This window comes from Thalassophryne amazonica, chromosome 7 (genome assembly GCF_902500255.1).
Source record: "Thalassophryne amazonica chromosome 7, fThaAma1.1, whole genome shotgun sequence".
Lineage (NCBI taxonomy): Eukaryota > Metazoa > Chordata > Actinopteri > Batrachoidiformes > Batrachoididae > Thalassophryne > Thalassophryne amazonica.
Window position 1 is genome coordinate 119,192,717 of NC_047109.1, and position 26,668 is coordinate 119,219,384.

At 46.8% G+C, this 26,668-nt stretch overlaps 1 protein-coding gene and 2 long non-coding RNA genes across 3 annotated transcripts in view; 2 read left to right on the top strand and 1 right to left on the bottom strand.

Annotated features, from left to right (window-relative positions):
* Positions 1 to 26,668, top strand: part of snap91a (synaptosome associated protein 91a) — a 222,445-nt gene that overhangs the window by 161,281 nt on the left and 34,496 nt on the right. The window contains 1 exon segment of the mRNA XM_034175421.1: positions 25,629 to 25,865. Within this exon segment, the coding sequence (XP_034031312.1) occupies positions 25,629 to 25,865 (237 nt within the window).
* LOC117514827 lies at positions 537 to 15,361 on the bottom strand. The gene is made up of 3 exons (XR_004561969.1): positions 15,230 to 15,361; positions 9,729 to 9,732; positions 537 to 697 (listed from the first exon to the last, which is right to left on the bottom strand). It is a non-coding gene; the product is annotated as an uncharacterized LOC117514827 (long non-coding RNA).
* On the top strand, positions 17,196 to 17,909 carry LOC117514829. The gene is made up of 2 exons (XR_004561971.1): positions 17,196 to 17,317; positions 17,871 to 17,909. It is a non-coding gene; the product is annotated as an uncharacterized LOC117514829 (long non-coding RNA).

Sequence of the window (26,668 nt, forward strand, 5' to 3'; positions counted from 1 at the left end):
ATGTGTAATAACGGCCAGCGCTGTCTCTTTGTGTCGTAGGCAATGTCTCTGTCGTCCCGGTCGTCTCTGTCGTCCCGGTCGTCTCTGTCTTGGGGGGACGGAGCTGTTAATTAATCCGTGACTGAATCAGCTTTTACCAAGAACAGTAAAAGTTTCCCAAATACTGCCGAAAACTGTTCATATAGGAATAAAAAACTCATCTCGAGTGTCCCTCATGTCTTCACCACATCTTTTTTCTGACGTTTGTGTTTATATGGCAGTTGAAGTTTTTTTTGTTTTGTTTTGTTTTTTGTGACGTGATTGACTATGAATGCTAATAGTAAAGGACCCTCCTATTGAGTTCATGACCAATTTTCCGGGAGTAATTTTTTAATGCAGATTCTTGGAGACTGGCCCAAAATAAGAGATTTTAGCTGGGGTATCTTTCTTAAAAGTGTGGGCTAACTCCACCAGGGGGCATTATTCAAAATGGCTGCCAAAAATCTATGATGTACATTATTTTCACCTTTGACTGGCCTAGAAAATTCATCTTGGTGTCTAAATGTATGTTTTGGAGGTCCAGAAATTAATTTCTGCCCTAAAAAGTAATTTATATGGAACACCAGAGGCAAAAATCCAAGATGGCTGCCATAATGGCTACCGTAAATAGGAAAATGGGTATTATGGTCCTATTTGATACTAATAGGGCATGTAATACCTCAACTACAGGGGTTTCCAGGGTATTTAGTCTAATTTTGTATGTTACAAAGCTCTAACTTGTCTGTATATTGAGATATTCTGTTGTGTGGGCCACTGAAGAGGAGGTACTGCTGGCCCACCACCACCAGAGGGCACCCTGCCTGGAGTGCGGGCTCCAGGCACCAGAGGGCGCTGCCACCTCACAGGAGCAGCCGGGGTGACAGCTGTCACCTACGACAGCTGTTACCAATCATCTGATCCGCAGCGGTATATCAGCAAGACGTCATCTCCACTTCTTTGCCGAGATATCACTCTACCGAGGAGGTAACGTATCCAGCCAATCGTGTTGTCTTTTGACCATAAATACTTTTTTGCCTTCACGCAGATAGTGAGTAGAACAGCAGGAGACTGTATTGGACCCTTTGGATAAGTACTCACATTCCTGCACTAACAGTGTTTTCCTGACGAGAGGTGGAGGTGGTTTTTCCACCATACGTGTTGCTGGGTGCAGGCGCACCCACATCTGACTGTTTCTGTTCCTCGCCAGCAGTACCAGATCCGACAAGCGGAGGCAGTGGCCACCTGGGAGTTCGGGACTTGGCGGCTCCAGTATTCCCGGGGTTCGGTGGCGGAGGAAATCGTGTGGTTCCAGTTCTGCTTTGGACAGACGTCTCCTATCTTCGAGCCTGCCCACATGACACCTTTGTGATTCGACTTTATTGTCTATTATTGTAATCGGTTGTGTTTGTTGTGCTTATTTCACAACAGTAAAAGTGCTATTTGACTTCCTCCATTGTCCGTTCATTTGCGCCCCCTGTTGTGGGTCCGTGTTCCTACACTTTCACAACAGGATATCTCGGCCAACGTCATGGATCCCGAGGGGCGTCAACCGGCTGTTGAACGGCCAATGGAAGAACAGGGCGCACAGGCGTCCGCAGGAGGAATGATCGGTGAGTTGCAGCGAATCCTCACCGCTTTCACGGCTCGGTTGGATCTAATGACCGAGCAGAACGTCCTCCTTAACCGCAGGGTGGAGGCTCTCGCCGCGCAGGTGGAAGCGCGGCCTCAGGGCGCTGCTGCGGCTCTCCCTCCTGTCGACCCTGTGCGTAACAGTGACGTTCCACAGGTCGTTCAACGACCCCTCCCACCTTCCCCGGAAGCATACATAAGCCCTCCAGAGCCGTACGGGGGTTGTGTGGAGACGTGCGCGGACTTTCTTATGCAGTGTTCGCTCGTCTTCGCACAACGTCCCGTCATGTACGCGACTGATGCCAGTAAAATAGCTTATGTGATAAATCTGCTTTGCGGTGAGGCACGCGCTTGGGCTACAGCGCTCTGGGAGCAAAATTCACGGCTCCTTCAGACATATGATGGTTTGTGAGGGAGTTCAGAACAGTGTTTGATCACCCAAATAGAGGAGAGACCGCTTCAGCCGTGCTGCTGTCAATGAGACAGGGGCGCCGGAGCGCAGCTGCTTATGCAGTCGACTTCCGCATCGCAGCTGCGAGGTCCGGCTGGAATAGCACTGCCCTCCGCGCCGCCTTCGTAAACGGACTGTCGTTGGTCCTGAAGGAGCACCAGGTGGCTAAGGACGAACCGCGGGATTTAGATGGGCTTATTGATCTCGTTATACGATTAGACAATCGGCTAGAAGAACGCCGTCGGGAACGAGACGAAGGGCGTGGCCGGGCACGCGCCGTCCCTCTCCCTTCCAGCTCCAACCGAGCTCCGCCCTCCCCACGCTCCACGGCCCCTACGCTCCGTGTGGTTACAGCTCCCCCTGCTGATGAAGCTGTGGACACGAGCAGGGCCACATTTAGACCCCCGGATAGACAGAGGAGGCTGGTCCGCAGAGCGTGCTTTGTTTGTGGCTCGATAGAGCATCAGGTGAGGGACTGCCCCGAGCGGTTAAACACCAACGCCCGCCCCTAGAAACTGGGCTAGGGGTGGGCCAAGACATTCACGTGGGACACACCCATATTGCCACACGACTCCCGGTTACAATCCTTTATGAGGATTTAACCCTTCAGGCCCCAGCATTGGTGGACACGGGCTCTGAAGGGAATTTGCTAGACAGCAAATAGGCCAGGGAGGCAGGGCTCCCTCTGGTGGCACTTACTTCACCTGTGCAAGTACGGGCACTAGATGGCTCCCTACTCCCTTTAATCACACATAAGACACCTCCAGTAACTCTGGTGGTGTCAGGGAACCACCGGGAGGAGATCGAGTTTTTTGTGACTCCTGCCACCTCCCGCGTGATTCTCGGGTTCCCCTGGATGTTAAAACACAATCCCCGGATCGATTGGCCGTCCGGGGTAGTGGTTCAGTGGAGCGAGACCTGCCATCGGGTATGTTTAGGTTCCTCGGTTCCTCCCGGTTCCCAGGCTAAGGAGGAGGTCAGAGTCCCGCCCAATCTCGGGACAGTGCCGGTGGAGTACCATGACCTTGTGGACGTGTTCAGCAAGGATCTGGCGCTCACCCTTCCCCCGCACCGCCCGTACGATTGTGCCAATGATTTGGTTCCAGGCGTTGAGTTTCCGTCCAGCAGGCTGTACAACCTCTCACGACCTGAGCGCGAATCAATGGAGACCTACATCCGGGACTCTTTAGCTGCCGGGTTGATCCGGAATTCCACCTCCCCGATGGGTGCAGGTTTCTTTTTTGTGGGGAAAAAGGATGGCGGACTACGTCCATGCATTGATTACAGGGGGCTGAACGAAATCACGGTTCGTAACCGATACCCATTGCCCTTGTTGGATTCAGTGTTCACGCCCCTGCATGGAGCCCAAATGTTCACTAAGCTAGATCTTAGAAATGCATATCACCTGGTTCGGATCCGGAAGGGAGACGAGTGGAAGACGGCATTTAACACCCCCTTAGGTCACTTTGAGTACCTGGTCATGCCGTTCGGTCTTACAAACGCCCCCGCGACGTTCCAAGCATTGGTTAATGATGTCTTGCGGGATTTCCTGCACCGATTCGTCTTCGTATATCTGGACGATATACTCATCTTTTCTCCGGATCCTGAGACCCATGTCCGGCATGTACGTCAGGTCCTGCAGCGGTTGTTGGAAAACCGGCTGTTTGTGAAAGGCGAGAAGTGCGAGTTCCACCGCACTTCTTTGTCCTTCCTGGGGTTTATCATCTCCCCTAACTCCGTCGCTCCTGATCCGGCCAAGGTCGCGGCGGTGAGAGACTGGCCCCAACCTGTTGGGTATTTTCTCCTCCAAGCATTTTTAAAACCTTTAACAAGACAAACAGAGTCAAGAAACACCAGTGAGACAGAAAATCAAATATTACGCGCGGAGTGCGGCCAGGCTGTACACCAAGGCTACACTAAAGTCTGGCCTGCTTTTCCGCTCTTTTTATTAAGAGACGCCCTCATCACATAAACAAGAAACTTGTCCTAAGGGTGGGGGTAATGACGCAAGACAAGTTTCTTCCCATAACATAAACGCATACGTCAATAAGTGCAGCTGTAAGGAAGAACACTTCAGGTCAGCACATCTCGTTCGTCTGTTGCAGGTATCAGCTGTTCTGCATCTGCCTGAAGTGTCCTGTCTTCCACACTCCTTCACACTAAACACCACATCACAAACGTCAAAACAAAATTGAATTCTCAGGATTGCATTAAGACAGGTGCAAAACAGCACATCTCCGTTCTCATGAGAAAGAAGACAAAGCTAAAAAAGGTTGAATAACACGTACGTTCTCAGGGTGAAGTGCAAAACAGCACAACACCGTTCTCATGAGAAAGAAGACAAAGCTAAAAAAGGTTGAATAACACGTACGTTCTCAGGGTGAAGTGCAAAACAGCACAACACCGTTCTCATGAGAAAGAAGGCAAATGTACAAACGTTTAACAGTGATAACATGTATACAAAATCTCTAACATTCCCCTCCTGTTTATCGCCTGTTAAAACATACAGTAGGCATCACTCAGCTTAGCACTTCTTTTTGAGATTTTCACTAAGAGGTTCATCATGGTATGTTTTCTCTAGGCTTACACCCAGAGGTGATGTCATCATTGTCACCATCATCGGTGTCTGGGTCATCATACTTCCATTGGTCTGGGTACAGGTCAGGAGAGCCATCGTCCTCCTTGTCGTCATCTGTCCCCAGAAGTGGATATGATGCTGGACCCCCTCCTGGTCCTGGACTTATTGCTGTGGTTATCATTCTATTTACAAGGCCTCGGAGACATGGAATACAACAACATCCACACAATGTTAGAATTGCAGCAAATACTGCTATAGACACTAATAGTGAAGAAATCAAAGACCTCCATTTTCCCATCCCTTCCAGCCACCAATCCCAGCCTTCGGTGTTTACTCCACTGTGCTCTTTCATCTTCCTGTTCAACGTCCTCAGCCCGTCAATGGCTTGAGTGAGACTGCCGTCTGCAGCTGTGTTGTTGGGAATGAATGTGCAGCATTGTTCTCCGAACATGGCACAAACACCTCCTTTCTCTGCCAACAACATATCCAGAGCAATGCGATTCTGGAAGGCCATAAGGGACGTGGCTTCTAACTGTGAATGGACAGCCTTAAATCCTTCCTCAGTCCAATTTCCTAATTTCTGTACATTGTAGTGGATGTAGTTTATTCTGTCCACGTTTTTATTAATTGAGCACCACCAACAGATGGAAGATTCGAATCCAGCTGCTATTTGATTAACCAGTTTATACTCGTCAGGCACTCCCCTGGGGACTCCTATTGCGTCAATATATGTTGGATTTCCCACTCCTTTCCAATCTCTTTTCACTCTATGTCTGGCTACGCCTTTCTGCCAATCTTCAGGAATAAGAGAGGCTGCATATGTCGTAACGTCTTCAGGGGTCATGGGTATGGCTTCAACTGGTAACAATAATGATATTAATGCACAATAACCTGACACATTTCGTGGCAGTCTGTCAAAGATTCTGTTATCCCCACACCACCACCATACGTCACTCCTCCCGACAGGTTTGAATGTGGGAGTACTATGGACCACATTCTTACACCAGGCGGTGTGGTTTAAGCTACCCAAAGTCTTGCTTGTCCCTGTCAAGTGTACACATGTATGGTTAGCATGCCCAACTTTGCTTGAGAATAAAGGTTTAATCTTAGTCAATTTGGTCACTGGATAGATCTTGTCCCACTTAGAACATTTGTTGTTTGCCGCAATGTATGTCTGTGTCATAGCAGTCAGTAGACAGTCTTTGGGTAATGCTGCCGGTATTACCTGTAATATAGGTCTGGGTCCCATACATACAACACAGTCCTTCTTTGCTGCTAGTCCTGCTTGTTCTGCCATTAAAAGCCAATTGTTATTTTGTCCACTAATTCCAGTAGTTACTAGGAACCAGTCATCTGCCTTCATGTCTTTTGTGCCTTGTACAGACACCCCCTTTGCTTGTATGGACACCCCCTTTGCTTGTATGGACACCCCCTTTGACGTACTTAATTCGGTCAATATTGGTTGCTGTACTCTATCTGTTTCACAGAGGAAGAAATGGAAATACGGATCTTTTCCTTGTTTGTATACCCAAAGGAGGAACAACCAACAGTCTCCCTCTATATCAGGTGGGAATATGGTTCCTTTTTCTGTGGAATTCACCACTATAGACAGCTTATCATCTGTTTGATACATTTTGAGACTTTGACTCTGGTACTTAGCCCACTCGGTTTGTGCCCATCTTGGTGTCCATCTACTCCATTCATCGGCTACCAACGTTTCCCATCTCCTATCTTGTTGATCGTTGGTCATATACCATGAGAAACTATTTCCGTAATTAGTCCCTCTGTCACCATCCGGCATTCCATGGGTAAGAGCACTATATGGTACAGAGATGATCACAGAAGTATTTCTAGGAATGCAGGCCTGTACACCAAATCGGTATGCATTATTCCCATCACAGCTATGTACTGTGGCATTAATTATCGGACTGGGGTCTTTGTTACTTCTTTTTGGTCTCTGCAATCTGCGGATGTGATCCTTATTATCATATCCCGTGCTCATGGCTTTTAATAATACTCCCAATTCAAAAAAGAAAAGTAGCATAACAAGGACTGTCCGTGGGGTCCAGAAACCCCCGTTTTTTTACTTTTTTTTCCTTTCGCCATTTCTGCACACTACAGCACACCTATGTTCAGAACAGTGGCTTCTTAATGTCTTCTGCTAGCTTTCGTGTCTAACCTGGATCTCAACACCAAGCTCACACACTATTACTAGTCTTGTCCTACTGTTCTTACTGTTTGTCTGTGTCTGCAGAAATGACTTTCTTACAGTGAGTTAAATGAATCCATGTACTTCTTTCCCCAATTTTCAAAGCTGTGGGTGTTGTGAGTAGTACTTGATAGGGCCCTTCCCATTTAGGTGAATGCCAGTGTTTTCTCTTGATGCTTCTTATCAACACCCAGTCTCCAGGTACCACTTTAGGGTCCTCCTGTGGAGAAATGGGATCATCAGTGTTTGGAACTCTCCCTCGTTGTCCTTCTAACATTTTTCTCATGTAATCCGCCAAATTGGCTTCCTCAGGTACATCCCAAATTTGTCCATAATATGGCAATCGATATTTTCTGCCAAACAATGTTTCATACGGTGTCAACCCCATGGTACTAGTTATGTTTATATACATTTTTACCAAATCTACACAATGTGTCCATGGTCTGCCTGTTTCCTCCATTGTCTTTCTAAGTCTGTTTTTTACTGTTCCATTCATCCTTTCCACTAATCCGGCACTTTGTGGATGATAAGAACAATGATTTTTGAGATTAACCGGTAGTGCTTCTCCTACGTATTGCACTATTGCATTAACAAAATGCGCTCCATTATCTGAATAGACTGTTTCTGGTATTCCAAATCGTGGGATGATGTCTTTGCATAATGCCTTAGCCACTGTAAGTGAATCTGCATGTTTTGTAGGGAATAATTCTACCCATTTTGAGAAGGCATCAATTATGACTAAACAAAATTCCTTCCCTTCATGTTTACTCAGCTGTATATAATCCATATGAATCACTTGAAAGGGATATTGTGGTGTTGGAAATTTACCTCTTTGGGGTCTCAAATTGCCTTGTGAGTTGTGTTTTGCACATATCATGCATGCTCTACAATGCTGTTTTGCATATGCTTCGAACCCATAAAGACAAAAAATAGATTGCAATTGCGATATCATACCCCCTGATGAGACATGCGTCACGCCATGGCTCATAATAGCTGCCCATTTAAACATATTTTTTGGCAATATGGGTTTCTTTTGTGGTCATACGCACAAGCCATTCGCATACGTAGCTCCTTTAGCTATCCACATTTGTTTCTCTCTGTCAGTTGCCTGCTGTTGCATGTCAGCAAGCAGTGTATGACCTAAATGCAACTCTGGGGTAGTTTCCTGTACAACAAAAATAGAAGGAGCTGCTGCTGCCTCTTTTGCTGCTCTGTCAGCAAAATCATTTCCTTTTGAAACACTGTCAGAGCCATTGGTGTGAGCCGCACATTTGCATATAGCAATTTGTTGAGGCAACTTCACAGCTTGCAGTAGGGCAGTTAGGAGAGTGGCATGAGTCACTGGCTTTCCAGACGACGTCACCATTCCACGCTCCTCCCACAGTTTTGCAAACACATGCACTGTGCTAAAAGCGTACTGGCTGTCTGTATAAATTGTTACAGCCGTACCTTCAAACAGATAGCAAGCTGCAGTTAAAGCAACTAATTCAGCTGCTTGTGCTGAAAATGACGATGGCAATGAAGCAGAATCTAATACTTCTGAATTTGTGACGACAGCATATCCAGATTGTGTTTGTCCATAAGCATTTTTGGTGGAAGAACCATCCACATACACGATTGTACTGTTTGGGATGGGTGTGTCCCGGAGGTCTGGGCGTGCTTTTGTACAAACTGTTGCTACATCAAGACAATTGTGCGGCTCACCATCCTCAGGTAAAGGTATCAATGTGGAGGGATTCAATGTTGTACATCGCTCTACCGTAAGATGTGGCTGTGATAATAGCAAGGACATGCACGAAAGATGTCTTGCTGGGGACAAAAGGCTCATGTTTGTCTGCAACAAAAGTGCAGAGACTGCATGTGGAACTTTCAATGTCAACTGATGGAATAGAACAACATTACTGCTACTTTGAACAGCCATAGAGGCCGCAACAACAGCCTGTACACATGGTGGTAAAGCACTTGCTACTGCATCCAATTTAGATGAGTAGTAGGCAACTGGCCTCAATTTTGAGCCATACACTTGAACCAAAACACTAGTCATGAACTTATTCTTACAATCAACTGTTTGAATGAATGGTTTACTATAATCTGGTAGTGCCAAAACTGTGGATGACACTAATGTTTGCTTTACTTTTACAAAGGCTTCCTCAGCATCTTTGTTCCATTCCAACACGGTTGACATTGAAATATCATCTTTGTACATCAAATCAGAAAGTGGACTAGTCAACTCTGCATAGCAGGGAATCCATGCCCTGCAGTAATTAGTCAGTCCAAGAAATGACATCATCTGCTTTTTGGTTTGTGGTTTTGGAGCGTGCAAAATTGCTTCCTTCCTATCAGACAGGATCGTGCGCCCTGTGGCTGATAACTCATGTCCTAAATATTTTACTTTATCCCTACACAACTGAACTTTGTTTTTACTCACTTTGTGGCCATTATCAAATAAGAAACGTAATAATGCTACTGTGTCAGTTATGCAGTTTTCTCGTGTGTCAGAGGCAATCAAAATGTCATCAACATACACTAATAGTTGGCTATCTGCCGGTGGAACAAAATTGGCTAAACATGCTGACATGACTTGAGAATAAATAGTTGGGCTCTCTGCGTAACCCTGCGGTAATCTGGTGAATGTATATCGTTGTCCTCTAAAGGCAAAAGCAAACCAGAATTGACTATCTGGATGTACTGGCACAGAGAAAAATGCATTACTTATGTCAATTACTGAGAAACTATTAGAATTTGGTCTCAGCGAATTTAACAAGGTATGTGGATCTGGGACACATGGTGCTCTTTTAATCACAGCAGCATTTACTGCCTGCAGATCTTGAATCATTCTCCACCCCACTGAGGGCGGAGCCTTTTTCACAGGAAATATGGGTGTATTACATGGTGAATCTGGACATGGCACTATTACTCCTGCTGTTAATAAATTCTCTATTACTGGCCTGATTCCGTCAATTGCATCAGGTTTCAATGGATACTGTCTTACACATGGTCTGTATTCTGTTTTTGGCCTTATAACTACAGGTTGTGCATTTTTAATCAGTCCTACGTCTGAAGGACCTGTTGTCCACAATCCTGATGGTACTGAAGAGAGAAGATCATCCTCTTCAGGACTCAACTGAAACACTCAGGATTGTGAAGTGGACGCATCAATGTGTGTTCCAGCTGTCAGCACCAATGAGACATTAACTAGCACTTTATACAACTTGGTTGATGGACTGAACTCCGTTCGTGGGCCAACTCTACTCCAATCAGAGGCTGACAAAGCTGTTATGACTGTCAGTCCCAATTCTTGCCATTCTGTCAAATATGGCTTACAAAGTGACATATGTAATGGCATACCTGTGAATCTCAATTTTGATACATCTTCAGTGGTGCCTGTTACTGTTATGACGGCTATTGAGTTGCCATCATGAATCAAATCGGTCATTGTCAGTTTCACAGGTGAAACATTTTTCAATTTAGTTTCATAGTCACCATCCGGACCTGGAGGATCTTTATGCCACATTGTGACATGCAGGTCAGGTGGTGACATCTGTTGTTCAGGATTTTTTAGTAGGGCTGTCGCTTGCAAGACGACATCTTTACCCCATCCTGCAGCATCTTCTTCTGAGATGTCAAATGTATAGTAATAGTGGAATGTGGGGTCAGCGCTTTCTTCTCTTACCATGTTAACGCCTCCTGTGCGTTCAACAACTAATTTCCCTTGTTCCACAATTATGGACAAGCCCAATGCAGTCAATCCGTCTCGTCCTAGGAGGTTAACTGGACATTGTGGCATGCTTAACACTGACATAGTACACGTCAGGCCAAATGGATCTGTCAACGTTATGGGTTTGGTGATAGGGACGTCTGATGTTTGTCCATTTGCAGAGCGAACCCTAAAGAGTTCGTTGCTTAATTGATGGACAGGTATGTTGTCATTACATGTGGTTCTACATGCTCCTGTATCACAAAGGAATGTCACTGGTCGTCCATTTACCAACAAAGTCACTTCTGGTTTTGGTACCGGATTTCCCAGCAAGGCACACAGATCCATACATACAGATTCAGACTGCCTATCTGATATGGAATCATGGATTATGGATTCTAGTCATTGTGGATACTGTGGCTGCGGAGGATTATTCCGTTGTGGAATTCTCCCTGCTGCTCCCTCAGTAGGTGGATTTGGACAATTTCTATACATATGTCCCTCTCTTCCACAGTTCCAACAAATCAGGGGACCACGTGGTGGCCCTCCCTGCTGTTGTGGTTGCCATGGTCCTTGACGTTGTGGCTGTCCACCTTGTCTATTTTGCCATGGCTTTTTGGGGCGTTTGCACTGCTTCTGCTGTCTTAAGTTGCCCTGCTGGTAATATATTTCATCATCTCCATGTGCTACATACACTCCTTTGTCGCTGTTTCTTGTCTTTTTCTGTTTTAAGACTTCTTCTGCATGACAGCAGTGTGTATGTGTGTCTTCCAATGTGCCTGTAGGCAATCCAATCCAATGTTTCTGTATCCAAGCTTTTATATCCTTATTGGAATGTTGGATCAGAGCGTTTTTCAATTGTTGTTCATACACAGGTGTTTCTGGCAATATGCCACTATGGACCCTAAACACATTCTCAAATCTGCACCTAAACTCTGTCCATGGCTCTCCTTCTTTCTGAGTTGTCCTGGTAATTTCAGTATAATTTATCTTTGGTCCTAACACTCCTTTTGCACGTGTAATCATAGCTTCCACTCTTGTTTTCAAGACTAGATCATCATGTGTCAGTGGTACGCCTTGTTGATCTGCAGGATTCCAGTCTCCGCGTACCTGACTCCATTTAGGGCCACATGCTTTCATCCACACCTGTTGGACTTCAGGTCCATTAAGGTGGTAAGATGTTCTAATGTTTTCTATATCCTGCATAAATCCCTCAATATCGACATGTGGCGATGGTATCATGTCGACTGCTGCTTTGATATCATCAGCATTCCATGTCCGATAAACGAGCATGGTTGGTAGCTGTCCTGCTGTTCCTGCACGAGGATTTGGTACTTCTATCACAACCTACCAGCCGTAGGAAACTGCAACAGTTCCTCGGCTTTGCGAATTTCTACAGGAGGTTCATTAAGGGCTACAGTCAGGTAGTTAGCCCCCTGACAGCCCTGACCTCACCAAAAGTCCCCTTCACCTGGTCGTATCGTTGCGATGCCGCATTCAAGGAGTTGAAACGGCGCGTCTCGTCTGCACCTGCTCTGGTGCAGCCCGATCCTAGTCGCCAGTTAGTGGTTGAAGTGGACGCCTCGGACTCAGGGATAGGAGCTGTGCTTTCCCAGAGTGGGAAGACTGATAAGGTCCTTCACCCGTGTGCCTATTTTTCCTGCAGGTTGACCCCGGCCGAACGGAACTATGACGTCGGCAATTGAGAACTCCTTGCGGTGAAAGAGGCTCTTGAAGAGTGGAGACATCTGTTGGAGGGAACGTCCGTGCCATTCACGGTTTTCACTGACCACCGGAACCTGGAGTATATCAGGACCGCCAAGCGGCTGAACCCCAGGCAAGCCCGCTGGTCACTGTCCTTCGGCCGTTTTGACTTCCGGATCACCTACCGTCCCGGGACCAAAAACCAGAGATCGGATGCCTTGTCCCGGGTACATGAAGATGAAGTCAAAGCGGAGTTGTCGGATCCCCCGGAACCCATCATCCCGGAGTCCGCTATCGTGGCCACCCTCACCTGGGACGTAGAGAGAACCGTCCGGGAGGCCCTGGCACGAAGCCCGGACCCCGGAACTGGGCCGAAGAACAGACTCTACGTCCCACCAGAGGCTAGGGCTGCAGTCCTGGACTTCTGTCACGGCTCCAAGCTCTCCTGTCATCCAGGGGTGCGAAGAACCGTGGCAGTTGTCCGGCAGCGCTTCTGGTGGGCGTCCCTAGAGGCCGACTTCCGGGATTATATCCAGGCCTGCACCACCTGCGCCAGGGGCAAGGCTGATCATCGCAGGGCTTCAGGACTGCTCCAGCCGCTGCCCGTGCCTCATCGCCCCTGGTCCCACATCGGCCTGGATTTTGTCACGGGCCTCCCGCCGTCCCAGGGCAACACCACCATCCTCACGATAGTGGACCGATTCTCCAAGGCGGCCCACTTCGTGGCCCTCCCGAAGCTCCCGACTGCCCAGGAGACAGCGAACCTCCTGGTCCACCACATCGTCCGGCTGCATGGGATTCCAACAGACATCGTCTCCGATCGCGGTCCCCAGTTCTCCTCGCAAGTCTGGAGGAGCTTCTGCCGGGAACTGGGGGCCACGGTGAGTCTCTCATCCGGGTATCATCCCCAGACCAACGGGCAAGCAGAACGGGCCAGTCAGGAGGTGGAACAGGCCCTGCGTTGCGTGACGGCCGCGCACCCGGCGGCCTGGAGTACCCATTTGGCCTGGATCGAGTATGCCCATAACAGCCAGGTGTCGTCAGCCACCGGCCTCTCCCCTTTTGAGGTGTGTCTGGGGTACCAGCCTCCTTTGTTTCCGGTGGTTGAGGGAGAGGTCGGTGTGCCCTCGGTCCAGGCCCACCTGCGGAAGTGCCGTCGGGTGTGGCGTGCCGCCCGTTCTGCTTTGCTGAGGGCCCGGATGAGGACGAAAGCCCATGCAGACCGTCGGCGGACCCTGGCCCCTACGTATCGGCCAGGGCAGGAAGTGTGGTTGTCAACAAAGGACATTCCCCTCCAAGTGGACTCACCTAAACTGCAGGATCGGTACATCGGTCCATTTAAAATCCTCAAGGTCATCAGTCCAGCCGCGGTGAGGCTTCAGCTTCCGGCCTCACTGCGGATCCATCCCGTTTTCCATGTGTCCCGGATTAAGCCGCATCACACCTCACCCCTCTGTACTCCGGGTCCGGCACCACCTCCTGCCCGGATCATCGATGGCGAGCCGGCTTGGACTGTGCGCCGGCTCTTGGATGTCCGTAGGATGGGCCGGGGCTTCCAGTATTTGGTGGACTGGGAGGGGTACGGACCCGAAGAACGCTCCTGGGTGAAGAGGAGCTTCATCCTGGACCCGGCCCTCCTGGCCGATTTCTACCGCCGCCACCCGGACAAGCCTGGTCGGGCGCCAGGAGGCGCCCGTTGAGGGGGGGGGTCCTGTTGTGTGGGCCGCTGAAGAGGAGGTACTGCTGGCCCACCACCACCAGAGAGCACCCTGCCTGGAGTGCGGGCTCCAGGCACCAGAGGGCGCTGCCACCTCACAGGAGCAGCTGGGGTGACAGCTGTCACCTACGACAGCTGTTACCAATCATCTGATCCGCAGCGGTATATCAGCAAGACGTCATCTCCACTTCTTTGCCGAGATATCGCTCTACCGAGGAGGTAACGTATCCAGCCAATCGTGTTGTCTTTTGACCATAAATACTTTTTTGCCTTCACGCAGATAGTGAGTAGAACAGCAGGAGACTGTATTGGACCCTTTGGATAAGTACTCACATTCCTGCACTAACAGTGTTTTCCTGACGAGAGGTGGAGGTGGTTTTTCCACCATACGTGTTGCTGGGTGCAGGCGCACCCACATCTGACTGTTTCTGTTCCTCGCCAGCAGTACCAGATCCGACAAGCGGAGGCAGTGGCCACCTGGGAGTTCGGGACTTGGCGGCTCCAGTATTCCCGTGGTTCGGTGGCGGAGGAAATCGTGTGGTTCCGGTTCTGCTTTGGACAGACGTCTCCTATCTTCGAGCCTGCCCACATGACACCTTTGTGATTCGACTTTATTGTCTATTATTGTAATCGGTTGTGTTTGTTGTGCTTATTTCACAACAGTAAAAGTGCTATTTGACTTCCTCCATTGTCCGTTCATTTGCGCCCCCTGTTGTGGGTCCGTGTTCCTACACTTTCACAACATATTCAAGATGGCGGCCAAAATGGCTACCACATATGGCCATATGGCTACAGTTATTTTCATTATGAATGATAGTAATACATGTTTTGCTATAATTTGTTCATTCATAGGACCCTTTCACATGCACTGCTCATTCATGTCAGCCATGTACAAGAGGTTTCAGGGATCAGGCTTGTCAGATCTGTTGGTAGCAGTTGGAGTGATCAATGAGGGATCAGTGGAGTAGGCCCTTTGAGGGAAACATTACAAGCGAGGAATGAGATGTCTCTTGCTCATGTATGAAGCCCTCATGAGACGACTTGTGAAACTTGCCATGGAGAATGACAGGGGGATTCAATCTGATGATGTCAAAGCAAACCTGCAAGTACTTCAGGATTCAGCAACTTCAGCAGAAGAACGTCAACACGCGTATGAGGTACTGGAAGAAGATCCTGAAGTCTTGAACATGGTCACCCAGGAACTGGAACAGTTGGAAACCAGTGACAGTCCCATGGCAGGATTCTGGCTGAGCTTTCTGGTCATGACTGAAACTCTGATGATGAACTTCCATGCCTTGCAAACACAAGATTGGAATGCGTTCAAGGCTTCTGTCAGGCTCATGATTCCTTGGCTGCAAGTGTATGACAATACTAACTATGGAAGGTGGTTAGTCGAGTTCTGGCTGGAGATGGAACATCTTCCGGAAGACAAAGCTCACTCCATGGCAACTGGCCTGTTTGCTCAATCCATGACATGCAAGCCCTACTTGTGCCTGCCTCTAGACCTGTGGATTGAAATGACCATGAACAAAGGCTCCAAGCTGAAGGCTGGTTGTCTAAAGATCTTAAAAAATGAGAAGATGCTGCTCACTCACACCTGCACTGTTAATACTATTAACAAAGTGAGATCTTCATTGCATGATATTGCCATGTCTAGTGAATCTGAACAAGCACACAGTGCGCCGCGCTCTCAGACACTGTGGGCGGTCTTTAAACCGGCTGGAACACTCCTTAATCTGTGTAATTCCCATAAAATCGTCCCTGAAAGCCATCTGAATTTTCCGAACGGTGTTCACCTGGAGGTCTCTCACAGTTTCTGGAAAAAATTGATGCAGCAAAGCTCCAAATCATTCAGACATTTATTCGCAATAAAAATCCGACGAGAGGGGTGGACCACTGCTCACCCAGAGCCTGCTCACAGGCGAATGACGCAACTGACAGGCGTGAAAAAACTCACGCATGCGCACGAAGGTTCAAGCTTGGCTGATGCAATCACACGTAATTCTAATCCATATGGTTTTTGCAAAAAATAAAGGTCCGTTACTTTTCTAACAGACCTCGTATCAATGAACATGAAGTGGATAGTCATACTTAAACGTAAAAGTCTCATTTCATTTCAATTATTGATGTCTTTCATATACAGTAATGTGTAACACCAGTTCATAGCACAAAATGTAACAATCTAGATAGAAATGTAACAACTTTATAATAACAAACAAGATTTATACACTCTCATTATCAATATGTCAGGTTCAGAGTCCTCCAAGAGTCAGGTAAAAGCAACATTACAAAAATCCTCTGTCACTGTAATCATCGTCTCCAATCAGACGTGTCATCTTCAACCACGTCCTGCAAGGATCCCAGAAGGTCTTTGGGTAGGCATGGCTTTGTGTATCTAAGGGGGACACATTTACCATTGTCAAGTTTCCAACCACTGTTTAGTGGTGATGGGATCAGCTCTTTCATGTGAAAGTAAAGAAAGAGATGAAACTGGTAGTTAACTCTCTGCACTTTCAGGTTGTGGGAGTCTCTGTCAGGAGGATTCTTGATGTTGATTTCTTTTTGAGACTCTTCCACTTCAAAGCACTCGCCTGCCTTAGTGTCTTGCTGGATTTGTCACCATAGATGTACCATATGGTGAATAAGGTCATCTTGTCCAGGACATCTTGTGAAGCAGGAACTGACTTTCCCACAGACTGCTGCATTTCCCTAGCTTTGTTGCACAAACCTTTGCTGAACACAGATAGCTTTCCATGACCATAGAAGACCGAAGTCGTTTCACAGCCACTCAGAACATAGAGTTGTATGATGATATCCTGCACAGCTCGTTCATCCTCCTGCCGTCTGGTCTTGGCATTCTCACTGTGTGCTTGTTCAGATTCACTAGACATGGCAATATCATGCAATGAAGATCTCACTTTGTTAACAGTATTAACAGTGCGGGTGTGAGTGAGCAGCATCTTCTCATTTTTTAAGATCTTTAGACAACCAGCCTTCAGCTTGGAGCCTTTGTTCATGGTCATTTCAATCCACAGGTCTAGAGGCAGGCACAAGTAGGGCTTGCATGTCATGGATTGAGCAAACAGGCCAGTTGCCATGGAGTGAGCTTTGTCTTCTGGAAGACGTTCCATCTCCAGCCAGAACTCGACTTACCACCTTCCATAGTTAGTATTGTCATACACTTGCAGCCAAGGAATCATGAGCCTGACAGAAGCCTTGAACGCATTCCAATCTTGTGTTTGCAAGGCATGGAAGTTCATCATCAGAGTTTCAGTCATGACCAGAAAGCTCAGCCAGAATCCTGCCATGGGACTGTCACTGGTTTCCAACTGTTCCAGTTCCTGGGTGACCATGTTCAAGACTTCAGGATCTTCTTCCAGTACCTCATACGCGTGTTGACGTTCTTCTGCTGAAGTTGCTGAATCCTGAAGTACTTGCAGGTTTGCTTTGACATCATCAGATTGAATCCCCCTGTCATTCTCCATGGCAAGTTTCACAAGTCGTCTCATGAGGGCTTCATACATGAGCCAGAGACATCTCATTCCTCGCTTGTAATGTTTCCCTCAAAGGGCCTGCTCCACTGATCCCTCATTGATCACTCCAACTGCTACCAACAGATCTGACAAGCCTGATCCCTGAAACCTCTTCTACATGGCTGACATGAATGTGCAGTGCATGTGAAAGGGTCCTATGAATGAACAAATTATAGCAAAACATGTATTACTATCATTCATAGTGAAAATAACTGTAGCCATATGGCCATATGTGGTAGCCATTTGGGCCGCCATCTTGAATATCTCAGTATACAGACATGTTAGAGCTTTGTAACATACAAAATTGGACTAAACACTCTGAAAACCCGTGTAGTTGAGGTATTACATGCCCTATTAGTATCAAATAGGAGCATAATACCCGTTTTCCTATTTATGGTAGCCATTATGGAGCCTTCTTGGATTTTTGCCTCTGGTGTTCCATATAAATTACTTTTTAGGGCAGAAATGAATTCCTGGACCTCCAAAACATACATTTAGACACCAAGATGAATATTCTAGGCCAGTCAAAGGTGAAAATAAGGTACATCATAGATCTTTGACAGCCATTTTGAATAATGCCCCCTGGTGGAGTTAGCCCACACTTTTAAGAAAGATACCCCAGCTAAAATCTCTTATTTTGGGCCAGTCTCCAAGAATCTGCATTAAAAAATTACTCCCGGAAAATTGGTCACGAACTCAATAGGAGGGTCCTCTACTATAACTGGTCTGGACTACATGTAGATGTTGTTGGACCATGTCAGAGGTCCAGTGTGTGGTGTGCAGTGATGCCAATAACATGTTATTTAGTAATACTAACTTTAATCTGACCACTTTTTTCAGTATAAAGTAAATCAGTAATATGATTAAAGTTGCTTCTCCAAGTCACTGCATTATTATTTTTGTATTGTGGGTTGAGGACAGTGGCCCGTTTGATGCTGCAAGATTTCCATCTGTTTTCTGCAGCGCAGCTCCGAGTTGAAAGAACACCTGTCCTCTCTCGAAGTGCGGTGACGGCAGCACACCTGCACTGAACTTTACAATGACATTTTTTCTTTAAAACTGTGTGTGTCTTCGCTAAAAACAGCTGATCCGCACACATTAACAAATGCTAATGCTTGTTTTTTCCACCCAAATGTGCCTAAAGTGTCTTTCTGAGGATGACATGATGAAAAAAGAAAAAAAAAAAAGCTTAAAAACATTTTTTAAAAATTCCTACCCGTCAATCTGATCGTGCTTTTCCTCATAAATACACGTTGTCAATTCTTTCTGCTCATATGGCCATGTCTGTTCCCCTGTGTCTGTCCCTCTGTGTCTGTTCCCCTCTGTCTGTTCCCCTGTGTCTGTCCCTCTGTGTCTGTTCTCCTCTGTGTCTATCAACAAACATGGTGCACAGTCATGCCAAGTACCTACAAGCTGGCCACACTCCAGGAACGTCTGTCACGTGACAAACACCAAGTGCTTATTGCCCTCATTTTTAGGGATTAAAGTCCCTCGTTGATACGACAGATTTCCGTCAACTGGGCTGCCAAAAGGCAGCATAAAATTTACCATGTTCAAAAATCAATTTTTAGAATAATGTCTCAAATAGTAGAGAAGCTTGAATCTTCGACTGGACTGGGTTGCTTGACGTGAGGACGTTTCGCTTCAAATCGCAGAAGCTTCCTCAGCTAAAATTCTTGCTCTGGTAGTCTGACTTCTGTCTGACTCTTGTAGAGACGAATGAACAGAAGCCAACAAAAGCTGGAGTTTTAAACCTAACCAGACCCCTCCTACCGAGAGGCAGACTGCTATAGGCTAGTGACTAAACAATAGCTCTAATTAGCAACTATTGTGCTCTAGTTAGCACCCTCCTAATGACAGGGTAGCTGTCCCTCCTAATGATGGGACGGAAGCCTCTCCTGATGGCTCCCTTGACGACCCTCCTGATGACGTGAATGACTCATTACCATGAACAAAAGACTGAAACTCCTTTGACCTGAGTACCCCATTGTAAACAGGGGATAAAGTGTGTCTCAGACCCCCTCCCCGGTTAAGGCTAGGTTTCATACGTTTCACAAAGAATGCCTCCTTCACCCCTCTCTCAAACCATTTCTTCTCTCTGGCTAATATTTTAACTTCCTTGTCCTCAAACGTGTGGTTAGTGTCTTTAAGGTGGAGATGAACTGCAGACTGAGGTCCACTGGCGCCCTCTCTGCGGTGCTGGTATAGCCTTATGTGTAAAGGTTGCTCCGTTTCACCTATGTAATGTTCGTTACAGTTTTCCTGACATCTGATAGAATACACTACATTGTTCTGTTTGTAACTAGGGATCCTGTCATTAGGGTGAACTAATTTCTGTCTCAAGGTGTTAACCGGTTTAAAATAAACTGGGATTTTGTGCTGTCTGAAGATCCTCTGTAGTTTTTCCCCTACTCCTGCTAAATAAGGGAGAGACACTCCTCTTCTTCTTGTCTCTGTCTCCTGTCTATCTGGTCTCTTTGTACTCTGGGACTTCTGCACTTTGTCCAGGGACCATCGTGGGTACCCACATACTGTGAGGGCTTTCCGGACACTTTGTTGTTCTTTAGCCCTTCCCTCTGCAGTTGTGGGCACCTGTAGGGCTCTGTGTTGTCTGTCCCTCTGTGTCTGTTCTCCTCTGTCTGTCCCTCTGTGTCTGTTCTCCTCTGTCTGTCCCTCTGTGTCTGTTCCCCTCTGTCTGTCCCTTTGTGTCTGTTCTCCTCTGTTTGTCCCTCTGTGTCTGTTCCCCTCTGTCTGTCCCTCTGTGTCTGTTCTCCTCTGTCTGTCCCTCTGTGTCTGTTCCCCTCTGTCTGTCCCTCTGTGTCTGTTCTCCTCTGTCTGTCCCTCTGTGTCTGTTCCCCTCTGTCTGTCCCTCTGTGTCTGTTCTCCTCTGTCTGTCCCTCTGTGTCTGTTCTCCTCTGTCTGTCCCTCTGTGTCTGTTGTCCTCTGTGTCTGTCCCTCTATGTCTGTTCTCCTCTCTCTGTCCTCTGTGTCTGTTCTCCTCTCTCTGTCCCTCTGTGTCTCTTCCCCTGTGTCTGTCCCTCTGTGTCTGTTCTCCTCTGTCTGTCCCTCTGTGTCTGTTCCCCTCTGTCTGTCCCTCTGTGTCTGTCCCTCTGTGTCTCTTCCCCTGTGTCTGTTCTCCTTTGTCTGTCCCACTGTGTCTGTTCCCCTCGGTCTGTCCCTCTGTGTCTGTTCTCCTCTGTCTGTCCCTCTGTGCCTGTCCCTCTGTGTCTGTTGTCCTCTGTGTCCGGCTCTCTGTGTCTGTTCTCCTCTCTCTGTCCTTCTGTGTCTGTTCTCCTCTCTCTGTCCCTCTGTGTCTCTTCCCCTGTGTCTGTCCCTCTGTGTCTGTTCTCCTCTGTCTGTCCCTCTGTGTCTGTCCCTCTGTGTCTGTTCTCCTCTGTCTGTCCCTCTGTGTCTGTTCCCCTCTGTCTGTCCCTCTGTGTCTGTCCCTCTGTGTCTGTTCCCCTCTGTCTGTCCCTCTGTGTCTGTTTTCCTCTGTCTGTCCCTCTGTGTCTGTTCCCCTCTGTCTGTCCCTCTGTCTGTCCCTCTGTGTCTGTTCTCCTCTGTCTGTCCCTCTGTGTCTGTTCCCCTCTGTCTGTCCCTCTGTGTCTGTTCTCCTCTGTCTGTCCCTCTGTGTCTGTTGTCCTCTGTGTCTGTCTCTCTGTGTCTGTTCTCCTCTGTGTCTGTCCCTCTGTGTCTGTTCTCCTCTGTCTGTCCCTCTGTGTCTGTCCTTCTGTGTCTGTTCTCCTCTGTCTGTCCCTCTGTGTCTGTCCCTCTGTGTCTGTTGTCCTCTGTGTCTGTCCCTCTGTGTCTGTTCTCCTCTGTCTGTCCCTCTGTGTCTGTTGTCCTCTGTGTCTGTCCCTCTGTGTCTGTTCTCCTCTGTCTGTCCCTCTGTCTGTCTCTCTGTGTCTGTTGTCCTCTGTGTCTGTCCCTCTGTGTCTGTTCTCCTCTCTCTGTCCCTCTGTGTCTCTTCCCTGTGTGTCTGTCCCTCTGTGTTTGAGTGTCTCACGGCGCTGTAATGACACAGCGAGTGACACAGAGTGCAGAGTACAAACAAAAAGTAAGTCCCTTTGGCTGCTCCCTTGTATTTGCAGTCGAGGTCCCTGCAGCAGATCTGAGGTGGATCTGCATGTTGACTTCATCACACGTTTTACACCGGACATCCTTCCTGATGCAGCTCCATATTACATGGAGAATGGGCAGAGATGGAGTTTGAACCAGGAACCTTATGCACCGCAACCAAGAACAACAACTAGGCCAGCACCCGTACCGCCATTAACAACAAACAATAACTTTTTCTTTTTTTTTTAACAAAAACAAGCCTAAAATCTCTTCCTGGGGACGACATGATGTAAAGTATGCTGATAAAACCTTTTTACCTCTCAGTCAGGTCGCACTTTCCACATAAATGCACAAATTCTTGATTGTTCCTGCTCAGACACGGCAAACCAGGGGCGCATCCAGACTGATTGTTTAAAGGGCCACTTTTGAGCCATTTTTCATACTAGTACTACTTATAACAATAATAATAAATAATAATAATAATTATAACAACTAAAATGTTTATATCAGTACGCTTTACTATAGTTATGGACTAAGTTTAATTGATGAGCCATATAAAAATAAGTTTTGTTCATTTAACTTTTCTGCAAAACTAAAGTGGGATGTGAAGCAGTGTCTTTTTTTAATGTAATGTCTAAGATCAGCATTACTGGGTCTGTTTGGGGTTCCAGCTTTAAAACCAAAAATATGAAAATGATTTCAGCTCTAAGTTGATCAAACAAACATGCAGGTTGTGATGTCATTTTTTGTTAAAGGCAAAGAAAAAGTGAAAATGAGCAAAAGAAAATGCAAATACACGCATTAAGCAGAACAATGAAACTGAGGAGGATCAGGGTGAGAAAATAGTCATTAAAAAAAACCCCTCCAGAATGCATCCCTGGACATCAAAACCCAAAGGTCCACTTTCTCTAAAAGACCCCCCTCCCCCCCTTCATTTTGAGGTTTTAATTGGTGTTGAATGAAGTAAAAGCTGTAGAAAAGCCGTCCCCTTAAAATGTGTTTATCCTGAAGTATTTAAATAATGTGCAGGTGAAAGTCTTTCTGTAATATGATGCTGCGTTAGAAAAGAGCAGCATCGGTTAGTGAGTGAAACAGAATGTGAACAGTCTACTCTTAAATAATAAACTCTGGGATGCGACCACAAAAGAGTTTCTATGAAAATGTAGTTGGTGAACAGATCGAAAAAATGTTCAGTCAGAAGATTTTTCTTTGTTTTAATCGCTGCATTTGAAGTTAATCTGACTGTAGGATAAGGACCGCCCACTTCTACCAAAGATAACTTGAACAAAATTGTTTTTTTACCAACATTGTAAGTAAGTCCCTTCGGCTGCTCCCTTGTTTGCACTCGGGGTCGCCACAGCAAATCCAAGGTGGATCTGCATGTTGAATTGGCACAGGTTTTAACGCCGGATGCCCTTCCTGACGCAACTCCACATGACATGGAGAAATGTGGCAGGGGTGGGATTTGAACCCGGAATCTTCTGCACTGAAACCAAGCGCATTAACCACTTGGCCACCACCCCTGGGTTTTTTTACCAACATTAATTCGCCCAAATCCTTGTGAGGCAGCGTCACTCTCTTAGACACACAGCTGGATCTTTTTATTTCCAAATTGCAGTATCAGAGCACAAAAGACACACTTCAGTTAATATCAGCTAATTTAGCTACCAAACAGATCAAGTCATTCGACCCCTATTGAGGTTTCAAATCCCGCAAAATCTCACAAAACTTTGAAGAGGTCACCGCTCCGTGAGATGTCAGTAACATTGAGAAACGCACTGAGTTGCTCTGATCAGGCTCCACACGGACAACAGCATCAAACTCTTTGTATATTGTACCTAAAACTCTGGTGAATATATTCTCTGGGTTTATACACATTGTTATTGTGTTTGTTTTATGTAAACATGCCAGAAGCTCAGGTTGTTTGTCCGTTTTTTACAGTCGGTGGGGATTTGCTGTGAGCTGCGATCGTTTCCTGTTCATGTTGTAGTGGGGGAAAGTGAAGTTTGTTCTTTAACATCCTGATTACTGTCCTTTACAGCACTGTTTGTCCTCTTTGTTCCAGAGTCATATATACACTCAACAAAAATATAAACGCAACACTTTTGGTTTTGCTCCCATTTTGTATGAGATGAACTCAAAGATCTAAAACTTTTTCCACATACACAATATCACCATTTCCCTCAAATATTGTTCACAAACCAGTCTAAATCTGTGATAGTGAGCACTTCTCCTTTGCTGAGATAATCCATCCCACCTCACAGGTGTGCCATATCAAGATGCTGATTAGACACCATGATTAGTGCACAGGTGTGCCTTAGACTGCCCACAATAAAAGGCCACTCTGAAAGGTGCAGTTTTGTTTTATTGGGGGGGATACCAGTCAGTATCTGGTGTGACCACCATTTGCCTCATGCAGTGCAACACATCTCCTTCATAGAGTTGATCAGGTTGTCAATTGTGGCCTGTGGAATGTTGGTCCACTCCTCTTCAATGGCTGTGCGAAGTTGCTGGATATTGGCAGGAACTGGTACACGCTGTCGTATACGCCGGTCCAGAGCATCCCAAACATGCTCAATGGGTGACATGTCCGGTGAGTATGCCGGCCATACAAGAACTGGGACATTTTCAGCTTCCAAGAATTGTGTACAGATCCTTGCAACATGGGGCCGTGCATTATCCTGCTGCAACATGAGGTGATGTTCTTGGATGTATGGCACAACAATGGACCTCAGGATCTCGTCACGGTATCTCTGTGCATTCAAAATGCCATCAATAAAATGCACCTGTGTTCTTCATCCATAACAGACACCTGCCCATACCATAACCCCACCGCCACCATGGGCCACTCGATCCACAACATTGACATCAGAAAACACGCTGTCTGCCATCTGCCCTGGACAGTGTGAACCGGGATTCATCCGTGAAGAGAACACCTCTCCAACGTGCCAAACGCCAGCGAATGTGAGCATTTGCCCACTCAAGTCGGTTACAACGACGAACTGGAGTCAGGTCGAGACCCCGATGAGGACGACGAGCATGCAGATGAGCTTCCCTGAGACGGTTTCTGACAGTTTGTGCAGAAATTCTTTGGTTATGCAAACCGATTGTTTCAGCAGCTGTCCGAGTGGCTGGTCTCAGACGATCTTGGAGGTGAACAAGCTGGATGTGGAGGTCCTGGGCTGGTGTGGTTACACGTGGTCTGCGGTTGTGAGGCTGGTTGGATGTACTGCCAAATTCTCTGAAACGCCTTTGGAGACGGCCTATGGTAGAGAAATGAACATTCAATACACGAGCAACAGCTCTGGTTGACATTCCTGCTGTCAGCATGCCAACTGCACGCTCCCTCAAATCTTGCGACATCTGTGGCATTGTGCTGTGTGATAAAACTGCACCTTTCAGAGTGGCCTTTTATTGTGGGCAGTCTAAGGCACACCTGTGCACTAATCATGGTGTCTAATCAGCATCTTGATATGGCACACCTGTGAGGTGGGATGGATTATCTCAGCAAAGGAGAAGTGCTCACTATCACAGATTTAGACTGGTTTGTGAACAATATTTAAGGGAAATGGTGATATTGTGTATGTGGGAAAAGTTTTAGATCTTTGAGTTCATCTCATACAAAATGGGAGCAAAACCAAAAGTGTTGCGTTTATATTTTTGTTGCGTGTATATATATATATATATATATATATATATATATATATATATGTGACTGAAATTCGGTTTGTGTTTATTAAATTCCGTACAGGTTCTCATGCAGCAGTCTGTTATTAATGTGATGAAAGCTATAAAAATACATTTTGGTAGGATAATGTTCATTTGCGAGTGTCATCGAGTGGATTCTCTATGTTATTTAGACTGCAGTGACCCTCTGGCATTATGGGATATCTCAATAGGGTGAATGGTACAAATGGCCAGTGGGGGGCACTCATCGCAACACTGAATAAATATAAATAAAAATGTGTCTTTTGGATCTCCAGCGTGCGGGGTTACCTGTTCTCTCTGTTATCTCCTTTCCTTCCTTCCTTAGGCTTGATGTCACCGACGTTGGCTCCGGCCGCAGCTCCTCTGGCTCCAGCCTTGGCGCCGACTTTAACACCGGTGCAGCAGAACGACCTCCTGGAGTCGGGCTTCGACGTTCTCGGTTCCCTTCCTTCTCCGACAGCACCTCTACCTGCTGCAGTCCCGGTGGCGTCCGTAGCAACAGCAGGACCTCAACCTGCCACCACCACCACAGCGCCACCCTCTGGCAGCTTTGATGCGTCAAGTAAGAAGTGAAATGTTGTGAAATAAGAATCGTTGGTTGTTTGTAACCTGCAGAAGTTAAAGATGTGTTTGATCAGGTGATCAAACCTGATCTCTGGTCTCCATCCCGTTCTTCCTGTTAGCGGCGTTTTCCTGCTCAGCGCCTGTCGTCTGCATGATTATGACACTAATGTGCCACTCTGGTGCTCCTTACTTAACACAGCGGTTTCAGCTGACTGCTGAACTCTTCAGCTCAGCTTCCTCACAAATGAGTCTCTGTGCTTCTTTTCCAACATTCCCAACGCTCTGCTGACTCCGCCCACTCTCCGCACCGTGGTCTGTCTTTCTGCTGCACATCTTTCCCCTCTGCTGCTCTCTGACTTCCTGTCTCTGCCTCTCCCTCCACTCCTGCTGCTGGCTCATTGCTTGTTTCTTCTAATATGTGATTGGTGAGTTTAACCCCTTCAGTGTGGACGTGCACTTTGGACAAGTCCCTGCCTCTCTGCTTTTTAAGGTTGTTTGTTGTTCTTCTCCTGCATGCATATCTTTCTGCTCCTCTACTTTTTGGGCTTTAAACCACGTGTCATCAAGGCCCTTGTCTGAGCACCTCCAGGAATTTGTGACTGATATGAACTTATGAGATGGCGAGGGATGTGAGGAGTTGTGCACAGTATGATATATATATATATATATATTTATTCTAATGATAATTATCATTAGAATAAAGTGACCATGTGTTCCAGTGTATACGTTGCAGTTTTTTGGTTTACTAGTTTGGGAGTTCCTGCGACGTATACTCCAGTGCAGCTTTAATAAAGTCATGTG